Raw genomic sequence first — 14,748 nt, forward strand, 5'->3', positions numbered from 1 at the left:
AAATCCGGGTTGACAGTGAAAGCTGCTGTCTGCCTCGTGGTGGCGAGCCCTCTGGTCCGTGCCTGTGTGAGCCTATGCTGGACGAACAGGAGCAGACGAGGCCGAGGTCAGGGCATGCTGTCCCACTGGAACCCGCACAGTGGCCAAACCTAACGCTCGTTCCAGAGCTGGGAAGTGTAGATAAAAATCCACAGCAAACAAGAGAGAACTAGAGGCCAAGGGTAACGGAATGAGTACGAGGGTGACGCAACGAGGGCAGCCCCCTGTCACACTGGAGCCTCAAGAGGTTCCGAGTAAGAGAGTAACACTGTCTCTCAGCAGTTACACCAGATGCCCCAGAGGACGAAGCCACGTTTGCCAAGGTCCCTCCTGCTCTGGACCCTGACGAGGTCGAATGGAAGCCTGCAAACCCGTGAGGCCTCGTTTTGGTCACACAATTTGATGAGCTGGACCGACCACTGAAGGCTGGATGAACTCCAGCAATGAACCATTGTCTTTTGACTCTTATTTTTGGGGTTCTGGACCCTGCAAAGGCTATCACTTGGAAGGGGTTTTCGAGGACCACTGGGTCCTAGAGGCTCGTGACTGAATGTTGAGAAAGGGCCCTGGTTCTTTGGGACAAAACACAGCAGCGGCCCACGAGTACCAGGAGACGGGAGGTATTACACAGGACGGCTTCTGAGGGGATTGCAGCAGGAAGCAGCTCAGGCGCTCTGCATGCCCCCGGGAAAGAAGCCTGCCTGACGCAGCACGGCGTGGGAGGCCTTCGCCCTCTCCAGTGGAATCACATTGGGGCGGGACTACCACTCGTCTAACTCCATGAGTATGGGAGACCCAACAACTGTGTGGACAAAGCATGGGTGCTAGCTGCGCTCAGGCCGTGAGGACAAAACGCCACAGTGTACATGGTGGCACCACGTCAGCCACAAGACATGAGGATCACCGCTTTCCTAGCTCTATAAAAGTCCTTCTGGTAAATTGCTGTTGGGGACCACTGGTGCAATTGCCCCCCACCTCTACCCCCAGCCCAGCCAGGGACTGCGCCCATCCTCTCAGCAGCCCATTCATGTTCGTCCCCCTGCCTTCATGCCAGGAGCCAGGACCTCTGCATCAACCTTGTCACCAACCCAGGCAGGCAACATGGGGTCTCAATGGGTGACATGGGGAAGAGGGAAAGGCCAGTCACCTATGAGCCTCCATATACCCATCTGTCAGTGGAATCATCTGGAAATGCAACGAATACTTGAGCAGGGGGCAGAGCTGGCCCCGGGCACAGGCAGGACCCAGACAGGGAACCTGGGTGGGGACGAAGAGCCTGATGGGAGCTGCCAATAGCTTTATTGAAGCTCTGGGTCCCGGGTGGGGTGGGTTCAGCCCCTCTCTAGCGGGGCACGGCACAGAGCTGGTAGGGAGTTGGGGTCACCAGGACTGCGTAGTTGCCGTGGGTGCTGGGCGGGGGCTGCCCCGCGGGCACCGAGAAGCTGAAGCGCTGCAGGAGGCAGGTGAAGAAGAGGAAGAGCTCCATGCGGGCCAGGGGCTCCCCGAGGCATGCGCGGCGGCCTGTGGGTGGGTGCGGGGGCACTCAGTGAGGCTTACCCGCCCCAGACACCCTTGGGAACAGGGCAGGGGCCCGGCACCCCACGGGCACCCACCTGCCGAGAAAGGCAGGAAGGCTTCCGGCTTCACGAAGCGGCCCTGGGCGTCCAGGAAGTGTTCCGGGTGGAAGCGACGGGGCTTCTCCCAGACCGTCTCGTCCTTCAGCACCGACGACAGGTTGAGGACAAGTGTCGTCCCCTGCACAGGAGATGCCACGTGTGTGGGGACATCTGCAGGGCAGGGAATGCCATGGCCGCTGCCACTGCACACGCACCATCCGCCTGGCGCACACCCACACCCATTCGAGACCCGCTGGGCACAAGAAGCTTCCCCGAAGGCCATCCTCGGGCCAGGCAGGGGTGGGGGGCCAAGCCCTACCTTGGGGATGAGGAAGCCCTGGACCTCGGTGTCGCGGGAGGTCATGTGACGCACGCCCAGGGGGACGATGTCCCCGTAGCGCTGCACCTCGTGGACCACAGCGTTGGTGAATGGCATGAGCGCCTGGTCTTTCATCTCTGGCTGCCGGCCCGGCCCGACCACCTCGTCGATCTCCTTCTGGACGCGACCTGGACAGACAAGCGCCCACAGTGGGCCAGAGCCCAGGGGGCTGGGCGCCGATCCTGCCCGGACCGCAGCGGGCAACCCCTGTGCTGGGGGCCGTGCCCGCGTGGAGGAGGAGGGGCCGCTGCGACAGGAGCCCCCGCCCAGCTCTGGGCAGTGTCCCTGGTGTCCAAGCTCAGGTGCCCCAGCCTGTCCCTGTCCACCGCCTCATCCCCAGGCCCCAGGCCAGGCTCACGCTGCACGTCCGGGTGCAGGACCATGAGCAGGAGGGCCCAGTCCAGTGTGGTCGAGGTGGTCACCATGCCCGCCGAGAACAGGTCGCCCACCACCAGGCGCAGGTTCGCGGCAGTGAAGCTGCTCTGGGGGTTCCCTTTCGCCTGGGGGGCAGAGAGTCGGCTCGGGGGCCGGGAAAGGGTACCCCAGACGGCCCTACCAATACCACTCAGCCTGGGGGCCCTGGACCTCGTCTCGGCCTCACAGGTCCCTTACCTTCTCCACCTCGGCCAGGTAGGCGTCGGTCAGGTCTCGGGGTGGCTGGGTGGGGTCCCGGGTCTCTCTGTGCTCAGTGACCATCTCATCTATCAGGTCCAAGAAGGCCCTCTGCGAGGGGAAGGCCTTGCCCGCCACCCCGGGGATGCGCAGGAGCCCCGGGACCACGTTCAGCACCTGTGCGGGGCAGCGCCAGGCCCTGGGTGCCCCCTGCGCTCAGTCCCCGCCCTGGCTGGGCCCAGCTCCGGGCACCGGGGGTCCTGGCCCCTCCCTGTCCCCTGCCCCAGCTCTGCCTTCCCTGGAGGCCCTTGCCCCACCCCCTGCACAAAGCCCCCTCCATGGGAGACCAGACCCAGCAGCCCCTCCACCCCCCACCCGCGCACCTCTTGGACAAAGCCCGAGTCCTCCTTCAGCGCAGCCTCCATTAGCGCCATGAGCTTGCAGATGGTGGCGTCGCCATACTCGAAGCGGCGCCCATGGGTGAGGGAGGCGATCACGTTGCTCACCGCTTGGTTCAGGAGGGTGTTGGGACTAAAGGGGCGTCCTGGGGGTGCAGGGTGCGGGTCAGTTGGCCACTCCGCGTCCGCCCGCGCCCCTCCCCCGGCACTCACCCGCATGGTCGGCGAAGGCGGCGCACAGGTAGGACGCCTCCTCGGTCACCCACTGCTCCAGTGACTTCTTGCCCAGGCCGAAGTCACGCATGGTAGACACAGAGAAGCGCCGCTGCTCACGCCACGCGGGTCCGTACTTCGCGATGATGATGCCTGGGGGTGGGGAGGGCACATGGGCGCCCTGCTGCGCCCTCAGCCCCACCCCACTGTATGCTGCTTCTTGCTCTGGGAGACCCCAACTCTGCCCATCTTGACTGCCCCCCGCCATCCCACGGACAAGTCCTCCCAGGGCCCACTCCACCCAGTCCCCACAGGACCCGCTGTGCGCTCCAACTGCGTCTCCCCGCCTGCGTGGCCCTTGTCCTGCGCTCCTCACTGGGTCACCGGTCACTTCCACCTGGCTACGGCTTGCATGCAGACTCTGCCTCCGCCAGCGCTCACCTTGTGCCTGGGGCCCATAGCCCAGGTGCTCGTAGACGGGAAAGGGCGGCCGGTCCGCGGTGTCCTCGCCCCGCTGCAGCAGCGCCTCGCGCACGGCCGCCAGCCCGCTGATCACGACCGTGGGCGTCCAGGCCAGCTGCAGGCTGAACACGTCCCCGAAGCGGCGCCGCAGCTGCAGGCCCAGGGCGAGGCTCCGCTTGGCCAGGGACCAGGCAGGCTGCTGGCCCCCGACTCAGCACGCCAGCCTTGCGGACCCTCAGGACATCTGGCTCCTGGGCTCGGGTCACCCTCCCGGGGACTAGCACCTCACCTTGGATCCCACCATGCAGATGGGCCTCCGCGAGGATCACCAAAATGTCAGTAGACCCAAGCAAGGGTCTCACTGTACTGATGAAGGAAGCGACTCAGGGACGAGAGCAGTGAGGCCATGGGCCACACAGCCGTCACTGTCCCCTCTCCACCAGGATTTCCTGATTTAAATGGAGAAGACTCTCCCGACAACTCCCGCCTTCTTTGGTGGTCAAGAGGGGGCTGATGAGTCTTTCATAACCTTTGTGTGGTCAACTGGATCCCAAAGCCACCGCCAGGTCCCACCCTCCCCCGGACTTTGCCCTCCCCTCACTTTGCTTTCTCAGCAAATTCCCTTCCCTGAGGACGCCTCCAGCCCGCTTCCTTTTCTCACCTGGCTTCTTGTCCAGCCTGTGCTTCACTCACCACCTCCTGTTTGCACTAGGAGGGGTGCCCAGAGCCCCTCTGTCCCCTGGTGCACCCTCTCCCTCACCTTGTTGAAGCAGTACGGCATGTTCTGGAAGTCCACCTGCAGGAGGTTGCCCAGGCCGGGCAGCGGCATGGGGCCTGGTGGGTAGCGAGGGGCCCAGCGCGCGCGCCGGTGCATCAGGTCCACCAGGAGCAGGAAGATGGCCACGGCCACGGCCAGGGGCGCCAGTGCCTCCCCGGTCAGCAGTCCCATGGCTGCCTCACTGTCAGTTCTGAGCAGGGGAGCAGGCGAGCGTTTAGAGACCCACCTTGGGCGGACCCATCCACACCTGGGGCGCCCGGTCACACCAGGTACCTGGGATCAGACCAGTAACTCCCAGCACACAAACAGGGCTTCCACAGCCTGGGCCCTGGCCTTTAATAAGGGGCCAGGACCTGACCCTCGCCCTCAGCACAACCTGTTTGGAGCCAAGATTGTACCAGCAGGGACAGCCAATCAGTGTCAGGGGTGGGCAGCCCAAGGTCATTGCTCCTCTTACCCAAGCACCTACCCAGGTTGCGTAAGAGCGGGAGACCTGGAAGGAGAAGCCCTCCCCCAGGCCCTAGTGCTCCGCGGGCTGTTAGGGGGGTCGGGCTGACTTGACCCTGCACCCGCTGATGTGTCCACAAGCTCGCCCTCAGCACACGCTCTTGCCCTGCCCACCCTCACCTGCTCCTCTGGAGTGGACTTCACCACCAAGGTGTGTCAGCCACCCTCGTCAGAGCCTCAGGGAGCTGGTCACGGTCAGCAGAGCCCTGGAGGGCCTCCACCTGGCCCCCAGTGCACATCGTGCACACTCAACAAGCTCATTCACCAACACACAGGAGCACCCGCTCACCCCAACCCCTTACACACTCGCCGCTGGGCCTGGGTGCCCGGGCCCCACCTGACCTGCCCTCCCTGGCTCTCGCTGCGTCACCTCCAGCCTGGAGTTGAGGCTTCCAGGCTCTGGTTCCCCTCAGCCTTTTCCCACCTAAGGCAGAGGCGGGACCACCCCATGTCAGGGTGGGGCCTCAGTCTCCTCCTTCCACAGCCAAAGGGGTGGGATCTGGGCAGAGTTCCCAAATCAGTTAAGCTGATGAAAACACAGAGGCTGAGGCCACTGAAATGGGAAGGCAGGAACCTGGAGGAGGGGCAGAGGCATTTCCCAGAGCAGGAGGGCAGGGGGGGCCTGACACACCGGCGACTCCAACCCAGGCCCCAGTCACGGACCCAGGACTGGGAGGCAAGCTTGCCATTTGCCCTGGAAACAGCTCGAGTGTTCAACAGCTTGGAAGTTTGAGGGTGCAGCACCCCCCTTTCCCAACAGAACGTGGACCAGACCTCTCCAGGTGCTGCCTCGGGCACCCAGCAGCCAGGAGCCTGGGGCTGTGTGGCCTTCAGTACTGGCTCTCAGCGTTCCTGAACGCTAGTCGGTGTGCCAGAGCAGTGCGGCAGCTGCTTCCCCCTTCCCCGGGTTCCCACACTCCTGCTCCACTGCCAGCCCCTGGGCAGAGGGCGCACCTTGCGGGGCTCCAGCCTTCCCTTCCCCTGGCTTTCGCCCTGGCTCGCGTTGTCACACCCACCACATATCAGCTGTGCTGGGTGCTGGGCTGGGGGGCGGGAAGACAGCGGGAGGTGCCCGGATCCAAGGGGCTCAGCAAAGCCAGAGCTGCCACGCAAGCCAGCAGCACAGGGACTGCTTTGAGGGTTGGGGACCTTGTCGCAGGCTGGAGCAGGACTCTGCGGGGCTTTGTGGAGGCGGGTCTTGGCACTGCAGGCCAAGGCGACCTGGCAGTGGGACCTGCTGCCACTGAATATCCCGTGCAGAGGGGGTGAGGAAGGGCAAAGGGCAGCGGGAGGGCGGCAGCCCGAGCTAGGGCTTTCCAAGTCTGGCCTGGCCTGTGGGAAAAGGGGTCCCGCCGCTCACCAGTGGTCGGCACCTCCCGGTGCCAGGCGCGGTAGAGCTCCCGCACCCTCCGCTTGGCCTCCCTCAGGTCCCGGCTGAAGATGGGCTTCACTGCGGTGCCGGCCGCCGCTCCCGCCCCGGGGAAGCCGCTCGCCGCCATCCTGCTGGAGACGCCCCCTCCCGGCCCCGCCTCTCATCCCCCCGGAGTGCGGCCGAAGCACGAAAATCTTTTCTCATTGGCTAATATTGACCGCCTCGCCCCCAAACTCCGCGAGTGGGCGGGAGAACGACTCTGGGGCTCCCTGATTGGCTGGAAGGCCGCTCTCCGTGGGGGAGGAGGAGTGGCGGGGACTGCGCATGCTCCCGTGGGGCCGCGCGTGCTGGGTAGGGGCCCGCCGTGAAGGTCTTCCTCAGGAACGCCGCCGCCAGGGGTCGCTCGGGCTGCGGGCGGCTGCTTGGCTTCGATGGCGCGGCTGGGTCGCGAGCGGGCGTCGGGGCCGCGGGGCTCCTCCCGGGCTTCCACCGGGGGCCCTGCACTTTGGGCGGGGAGGCCTCCAAGAGCTTCCTTGGTCAGCCTCCTGGGCGCGGCCGCGGGAATCGAGGGCAGCGGCCGAGGAGGATAACGGCGGCTGGCCCTGCGCCTTTGCTCTTTCTGCAGTAACATTTTTTTCTTCTTTCCCTTTTACAACCACCTCTTTCACCAAGCCCATCATAGATAGCAAAGAGATTTCGGGGCTCTTAGTTTCTTGGGGCTGCTCCACAGCTCTAGGACAATAGGCTATTTCATCAGCCGCGTTTTAGACAAAGACGTGTATGAGAGTATTCACAGCAGCATTAAGCACAATAGTAAAATTTAAAAAAATGAAATAATCCAAATGCTCATCAACTGAGGAATGAGTAAGCAAAATATGGTACATGCATACAAGGAAATACTACTCACCATAAAAGGAATGAAGTACTGACACATGTTACAACATGAATGAACCTTGAAAACGTTATGGCAATTGGAAGAAGCCAGACACGAAAGAATACATATTGCACAATTCCGTAATAGGCAAATCATAGAGACAGAGACTAGATTAATGGTTGCCAGGGCCTGAGAGTGCAAATGGGGAGTGACTGTACATGGGCACTGGGTTCCTTTTTAGGCTGATGATAATGTTCTAAAGTTAGATTAGGGTGAAGGTATATGAGTCTGTAAATATGACATATATTGAGTTGTACATTTAAAATGGATGAAGGTTGAATTTTATGGTATGGAATTATATCTCAAGAAGCTCTTGAAAAAATGATCTTGATCATTTTTAAGTTGTGTCCAGTGCAGTGGCAATGGTGCCTTCTTGCTCTCATCACCTTAAGAAAAACTACTTTTTTCTAATTAAAAACAGCAATTTTATAAATTGGCTAAGGAGCAGAATGGTACAGAAAATGAAATATCCTCCATGGAATTAGAGGCAGTATAGTACATAGTGAAAAGAATTTGGCTTTTGGAGTCAGACCTTGATACCAGTCTCCAGCTTATGCCAAATTACCTTTGTCTCCATGAACTCTGGCTTCCACATGTGTAAAATAGTGGTAGCTATGGTTACCACTCAGGTGTGCCACACAGGTATGTTCCATTGATGCACATGTCTACCCCTCCACAAAACCACACAGACTTGGTTAATGTAGCTTTCTGTAGTCTCAAAGTTGGGTAGACGGATTACTCTCACTTTTCTACTGTTTTTCAAGTTTGTTTTAACTAGAATAGCCCCTTTGCCTCTCCATATAAATTTTAGAATAATCTTGTCTATATCTATGAAAAATGTCTTGCTCGGATAGGAATTGCATTATATCTGTATCTCACTTGGAGAATTGACATCTTTACTGAATTGTCCAATCTGTGAACATGGCATTCTCTCCATTTATTTAGATATTTGTCGATCTCTTTCATCAGCATGTTGTCGTTTTCAGCATAGAAGTCATGTATATGTTTTGTTAGATTTATACCTAATTATTTTATTTCTTTCGAGTGATTTTAAATGGTATTGTATTTTTAAATTTCAGTGTCCATATGTTCATAGTATATAGAAATACAATGCATTTTTAATGTTTGTCTCGCATCCTGCAGCCTTGCTGAGCTCACTTATTATTAGCTGTATGAGATTTTAGATTCCTTGGGATTTTCTACGTGGACAATCATGTAAACTGCAAATAGGGACACTTTTATTTCTTCCTTACTCCTTTGTATGTCTTTGATTTCCTTCCTTAACCTTATTGCACTGGGTAGAACTTCCAGCACTGCACTGAATAAGAGTTGTGAGAGCAAACATCGTTGCTTTGTTCCCAGTCTTTGGGGGGAGCACTCACTCTTTCACCTTGAAGTATATTAGCCGATGTGTTTTGTAGATGCTCCTTATCAAGTTGAGAAAATTCCTCTCTAGCCCTATTTTTCTTAGTTTTTATCATGAATGTTTATTGAGGTTCCCCAAATTATTTTCTTCATCAGTGGATATGATCATGTGTTTTTCTTGTTTTTTGAGTATTGAAGGAGTCTTGCAACCCTGGAATAAAATCAACTTGGTCATGGTGTAAATACTTTTTGTATATTGCTGAATTCTATTTGCTAATCTTTTATTAGTGATTTTTGCATCTTTGTTCATGAAGGATATTGGTCTACAGTTTTCTTGTTTTGTACTGTCTTTGTTTGGCTTTGGTATCCACTAGCTTCATAAATCAAATTGGGTGATGTTCCCACCTCCTCTATTTTCTGGAAGAAATTATATAGAGTAGTGTGAATTCTTCTTTAAGCCCTTAGTAATATTCTCTAATAAATTCTGGTGATTTTTTATTTTTAATTTTTGTTCCCGCTTCCCCCAATGCGGAGATGGCTCCCTCATCTCCTTGCTGATTGTTTGCACTCATTGTTTTTTTGCTCATTGTCCCTTTTTTCTTTAGTCAGCACCAGGAACCAAACTCCGGATCTCCCGTGTGGGAGGTGGGGGCTCAACTGCTTGAGTCCCATCCACTGCCTGCTTGTTTCGTTTTGCTCTTGTCTGCTCATTGTTTGCTCATCATGTTTGCTGTTGTCTGCTTATTTTTGCTCATTTTTTGCTTGATGTTTGCTCATTGATTTTGCTCATCTTCTTTACAAGGCACTGGGAACCGAACCCAAGACCTCCCATGTGGGAGACAGGCATTCAACTGCTTGAGCCACATCCGCTCCTCTGAACTCTGGAGATTTTATTTGTATGTATGTGTTGGGGTCGGGGGGAGTAGTTTTAAAATTACAAATTCTATTTCCTTAATAGCTATAAGACTTTTCAAATGCTCTATTTCATAGTAGGTGAATTGTGGTTGCTTTTATTTTATTTTATTTTATTTTGCTTTTAGTTTTAGAAATTAGTCATTTAATAGAACTTCTCAGATTTATGTGTTTAGAGTTATTCATAGTATCCCCTTATCTTTCTGATATGTACAGGGTCCATAGTGATACCTTCTGTTTTATTTCCTTTTTATTTCAGGGAGGGTTTAATTTATTTTTTAAAGGAATTGTAGGTTTACAGAAACATCATGCAGAAAAGAGTTCCCATATATTCCCATATATATATATATATATATCCCACACACACACAGTTTTCCCTATTATTAACATTTCTTATAATTGATGAAGCAATATTACTATACAGTAATTATATTAACTATCGTCCATAGTTTACATTCAGGCTCACTCTGTGTTATACAATTCTATGGGGTTTAAAAATTTATTACAATAACCTATATAGAACATACAATTTCCTATTTTAACCTCTTGCAAATACACAATTCAGTGTGTTAATTTCATTTACAATGTTGTGCTACCATCATCACCATCCATTACCAAAACCTTTCCGTCAGATTTCTGGTATTGGTAGTTTGTGTCTTCTCTTTTTTTGGTCAGTCTTGCTAACAAAATTGAGATTTGTCAGTTTTATTGATCATTTGCTTTATTTTATTTTATTTTATTTTAAAGATTTATTTATTTATTTAATTCCCCCCCTCCCCCGGTTGTGTGTTCTCTGTGTCTATTTGCCGCGTCTTGTTTCTTTGTCCGCTTCCGTTGTTGTCAGCTGCACGGGAAGTGTGGGCGGCGCCATTCCTGGGCAGGCTGCACTTCCTTTCGCGCTGGGCGGCTCTCCTTACTGGGCGCACTCCTTGCACATGGGGCTCCCCTACACGGGGGACACCCCTGCGTGACACAGCACTCCTTGCGTGCATCAGCACTGCGCATGGGCCAGCTCCACACGGGTCAAGGAGGCCTGGGGTTTGAACCGCGGACCTCCCATGTGGTAGACGGACGCCCTAACCACTGGGCCAAGTCCGTTTCCCTGCTTTATTTTTGAACAAATCAATTTTATTGATTCATATTAATAAAGCATACAATTAATCCAAAGTATACAACCAATGGTATTTGGCATAATCACATAGTTGTGCATTCATCACTTCAGTTATTATTAGAGGATTTTCATTATTTGAATAATAATAATAATAAAGAAAAAAACCCAGATGAATAAACAAACAAGAAAATTCTTCACCTCTCGATCTCTCTCTGTTTAGCCTGCTATACTTACCTGTCATGTTTGACTATTCTTTCTTGTTTATTTTGGTTTTGGTTTTGTATTTTTTTTTTTATCTAATGCTTTTTTGAAACAAATCAATTTTATTGATACATATTAATAAAGGATACAATTCACCCAAAGTGTACAATCAATGGTATTTGGTATAATCACATAGTTGTGCATTTTCACTTCAATCATTTTTAGAACATTTTCATTATTTTCATAATCATAATAATAAACAAAAAACAGACAAACTAGAAAATTCTTCACCACTCAATCTCTCTGTTTCCCCTACTGTACATAGCTGCTATTTCTGGCTATTCTTGCAATTATTTATTTCTTAAGCAGTTTTATTGAGATATAATCACATACCATAGGATCTCTCTAAAGTGTATAATCAATGGCTTTTAGTGTAATCACAATGTTGTACATTCATCATCAGAAAAGTTTTAGAACAATTTCATTACTCCAAAAAGAAAAACTCTATACCCTTAGCATTCCTTCCCCAGTGCTATATATCCACTAATCTAATTTCATCTTTACAAAAGGATTTATATTTATATTTTATATAAATGAAATCAGACAGTGTTACACAATATATTTAATATATTTAGTGCAATCATACAATATTTGTCCTTTTGTGTTTGGCTTGTGTCATTCAACATAACATCCTCAGGCTCATCCATATTGTATATCCTTTACAGCTTCATTTCTTCTTATAGCTACACAACATTCCATTGTGTGAATACACCACAGTTTATTTATCTGTTTGCTGAGAGTTGCTATTCTAAGTTAGAAACCCCTGCTGTGGGCTGCTATTCTAAGTTAGCAACCCACGAGGACCGGGCGGGCTTCCACGGCTCGGCGGTGAGCCCCTAGGCCAGCGCGTAGGCCTAGGTTCTCCAGGCGTGGGGGACGCGCGGTAAAAACCACAGAGACAGCCTATGAGAATGAGCTAGTCTAATTTATTGCAGAAATACACTTGATTATATAAGGTCGGGTCAAGGGAGGGGTAGGAATTGGGGCGGGTAAACTACGGGGCGGTAGTGGATAGGCGGAACTGTGCAGGCAGCTATGAAGTAGGCGGTGATTAATAAAGGGGGCAGATTATGAGTTGGCTAAGTGGACGGGACTGGCGGGAAGGATAGCAACGGCTGGAAAAGGGAGATAACAAAGGCAAGGAGGAGGGGTGAAGGGAGGCAGCAACAATTGCTCCTTTTGTTTTATAAAAAAAGGGTGTGAGAGAGTAGAGGGATGGGCTGTGGAGGGTGAGAGAAAAAGGGGGCAGGATTGACTGGCGATGGGCAAATGACATATCATTTGGCCAGAATGTATGCATAGCCCTTAGGGTTGGTGCGTGCCGGTGCTAGACGAAATATCTAACATGATGTTGCGCACGCTTTTTTGGGGTGGATAGCGCTGTGGCTAGCTTAACTGCGAAGAATTCTCAGATGTATAGCAATAAAGGGGGGCGGAGGGTGCACCCAAGCCCTTTACGCCGAGGGAAGCGAACCCGTACCGACGGCTAAAGTCAGAGAGCTTCACAGCAAGCAGCTTCACAGGCGGGATGTACAGTGGGAAGGGGGGTGAGGACGTGGTCGAGATTGAGGAGTGGAATTAGAGGTAGCAAGACGTTGGTAATGGATTTGCACGAAAGAGCTGAATACTGCATGGGATACAGTCTTGGCTTGATCTTTGGCAATGCTGAGCACTCTCTTGATGCCCCAGGGGCCTACAGTGAGAATTAAAATGACGACAATGAGCGGACCTAGAAATGGAAGGAGGTAGGGGAGGAGGGCATGAAAAAGATTAGAAGAATAGTTTGCGTTTTCTCGTTCTTTGCGGCGCTTTTCTAGTCCCTCTTCGACCTTTTTCAGATTGTCTTCGACTAGGCCGGTGGAGTTGGCGTATATGCAGCATTCTTCTCCAAGAGCGGCGCAAAGACCTCCTTCTTTGAGAAGGAGGAGGTCGAGGCCACGACGGTTTTGCAGGACTACTTCGGAGAGAGAGTTAAGAGAGTCTTTTAGATATTTGACAGCTTCGCGAAGATAGGTTATGTCTTCATCTACGGCCTGTCTGAGAGAGGAGAGGGCAGAAGACTGTGTGGTGAGGGCAGCGATGCCGGTGCCTGCCCCTGCGAGACCCAGAAGGGAAGCAACAGTTAGGGCTGCAGTGATTGGTTCTCTTTTTAGTAGGTGGAGAGAGGTTTGTTTGCGCAGCAAACGGCGGAAAAAGTCAGTGTCAGAGTGGTAGAGGACTCGAGGGGCGAGAAAGATAAGCACACAAGTTTCATTATTAGCATCGAGGGTGGCAACGTTGAGGCAGGGGGTTAGTCCAGTGGAGGTACAAAGCCATTGAGAGGTGTTATGAGGAATTAAGAATCTGATAGTAGTGTCGGGAGAGGAGTAATTAGAGCAAACACTAAGGGAGGGGTGAGGGCCCCGACGAGAGTGAACACAGTGTCCTGTGGAGGAAACAGACTGAAAGTTTAGGGGGACAGAAGAGGCGTTTCAATTGCATCCGGCGGGATTATGTTCGGAGGATTTGCTGAAGGAGAGGTTGGTGGCGACAGGTTCATAGAGAGGAAGGGAGGGGGAGAGGCAGAGCCAACAGCTTCGAGTGAGGTTGGGGTAAGATGTGTTTAGGGAGGTGTATGAGGCATTGATTAGTTTGAAGAGGGGACTGGAGTACTGAGTAGGGGGCAAGTGAGGCTTAGGAGCATGGGAGCTGAGGGAGGCAGTGGTAAGGGGGGTAACAGGTGAGGGAGTGGACGAGGTGGAGCGGAGCGGAGGTAGAGAAGGAGGAGGAGGCAGTGCCTTAGGAAGGTTGAGAACTCGATTTGGGCCTATAGCAGGGGGACGTGTTGCAGTGGCTGCATGGTGCTTTTGTATGGTGAAGAGGCTGCCGTGGTGGTAGCCGTGTGCACATAGGCGAGCTCCCCACGTGCGGCCAGTCAACCACTGGTCATCATTGGGATTTTTGATCGAAAACGTGATGCTGGCGGCCAGGTTGGTTCGCAGGGGGGTGGTGCTTAAGAGAGAGAGATGAGAGTCTCGATTAGGAGGATTTCGCCAGCCGTAGGCTATAGTTTCACAGCCCCAGGAGGGGCAGAAGAAATTTGTTGGGTCTTGGCAGCCAATGGCGGAAGCTGGGCAGATATAGAAACCAGTGGCGGATAAGACTATAGTCTCTTCACGAGTGGGGCCACGTTTTTCGCAGTTGACAAAGGAGTGCCGGTTTGCTTTTTGATACTTGGGCTGGAAGCCGGCGAGCTGACAAAAGGGCAGGGTAAAGGAGGGGGCACCTGCAGTTACGTTGAAGGAGATGAGTTTGTCAAACTGAGTGAGAGTCCAGTTGAAAGGTCGGTGATTCTGATTGGCAGCGGCCGAGAGGGCGAAGAAGGCCAGGGTGCAGGGAATAGCAAGTGGATTATAAAGGGGGAGGCTGGGGGAAAGACATAACCAGCAGGAGCTTTGGGCAGAAGAGGCTAGAGACAACATGAGAATGAGGAGATGAATGAGGCGGGGGAGGGTGGGGGGGCAGGAGGCAGGGGTATGAACAGAGTGGGCTTGTCGGAGGAGTTGGAGAACTTGGCGTTCGATGGGGTCATCATCTTCAAGAGAAAGACGGCTTAGGCGGCGGGCAAAGAAGCGTTGTTGACGTCGTTCGCGGCGAGAGAGAGCTGGTGTGGTCCCCATGGGCGACGGTGTTGGAGTAGCAGGCTCAGATGAATGTACTTGGGGGCGCATAGTGGTCATGGGAGGAGGACCACAAGGGAGGTGAAGATGCCAATTAGAAGCAGCCAGGCGACAGCGAGGAGAAGGCGTT

At 53.2% G+C, this 14,748-nt stretch overlaps 1 protein-coding gene across 8 annotated transcripts; it reads right to left on the minus strand.

Moving 5' to 3' along the window:
- Positions 1-1,321: 1,321 nt before the first annotated feature.
- On the minus strand, positions 1,322-6,538 carry LOC131280662 (cytochrome P450 2D17-like). Of its 8 annotated transcripts, none has more exons than XM_058308869.2 (10): positions 6,365-6,538; positions 4,480-4,687; positions 3,699-3,870; positions 3,258-3,410; positions 3,030-3,190; positions 2,647-2,823; positions 2,393-2,534; positions 1,975-2,162; positions 1,653-1,794; positions 1,322-1,560 (listed from the first exon to the last, which is right to left on the minus strand). In XM_058308869.2, exons 2-10 carry the CDS (start codon positions 4,666-4,668, stop codon positions 1,382-1,384), a joined length of 1,503 nt encoding a protein of 500 aa, XP_058164852.1. In that variant the 5' UTR covers positions 4,669-4,687; positions 6,365-6,538; the 3' UTR covers positions 1,322-1,381. The 8 variants fall into 8 exon arrangements, with proteins under 8 accessions (XP_058164852.1, XP_071075182.1, XP_058164849.1 ...); XM_071219081.1 differs by lacking the exon at positions 6,365-6,538 and adding an exon at positions 6,021-6,149; XM_058308866.2 differs by lacking the exon at positions 6,365-6,538 and adding an exon at positions 5,375-5,469 and having other exon boundaries at positions 2,647-2,772.
- Positions 6,539-14,748: the final 8,210 nt, after the last annotated feature.

The sequence above is a fragment of the Dasypus novemcinctus genome, chromosome 12, assembly GCF_030445035.2.
Source record: "Dasypus novemcinctus isolate mDasNov1 chromosome 12, mDasNov1.1.hap2, whole genome shotgun sequence".
Taxonomy (NCBI): Eukaryota; Metazoa; Chordata; class Mammalia; order Cingulata; family Dasypodidae; genus Dasypus; species Dasypus novemcinctus.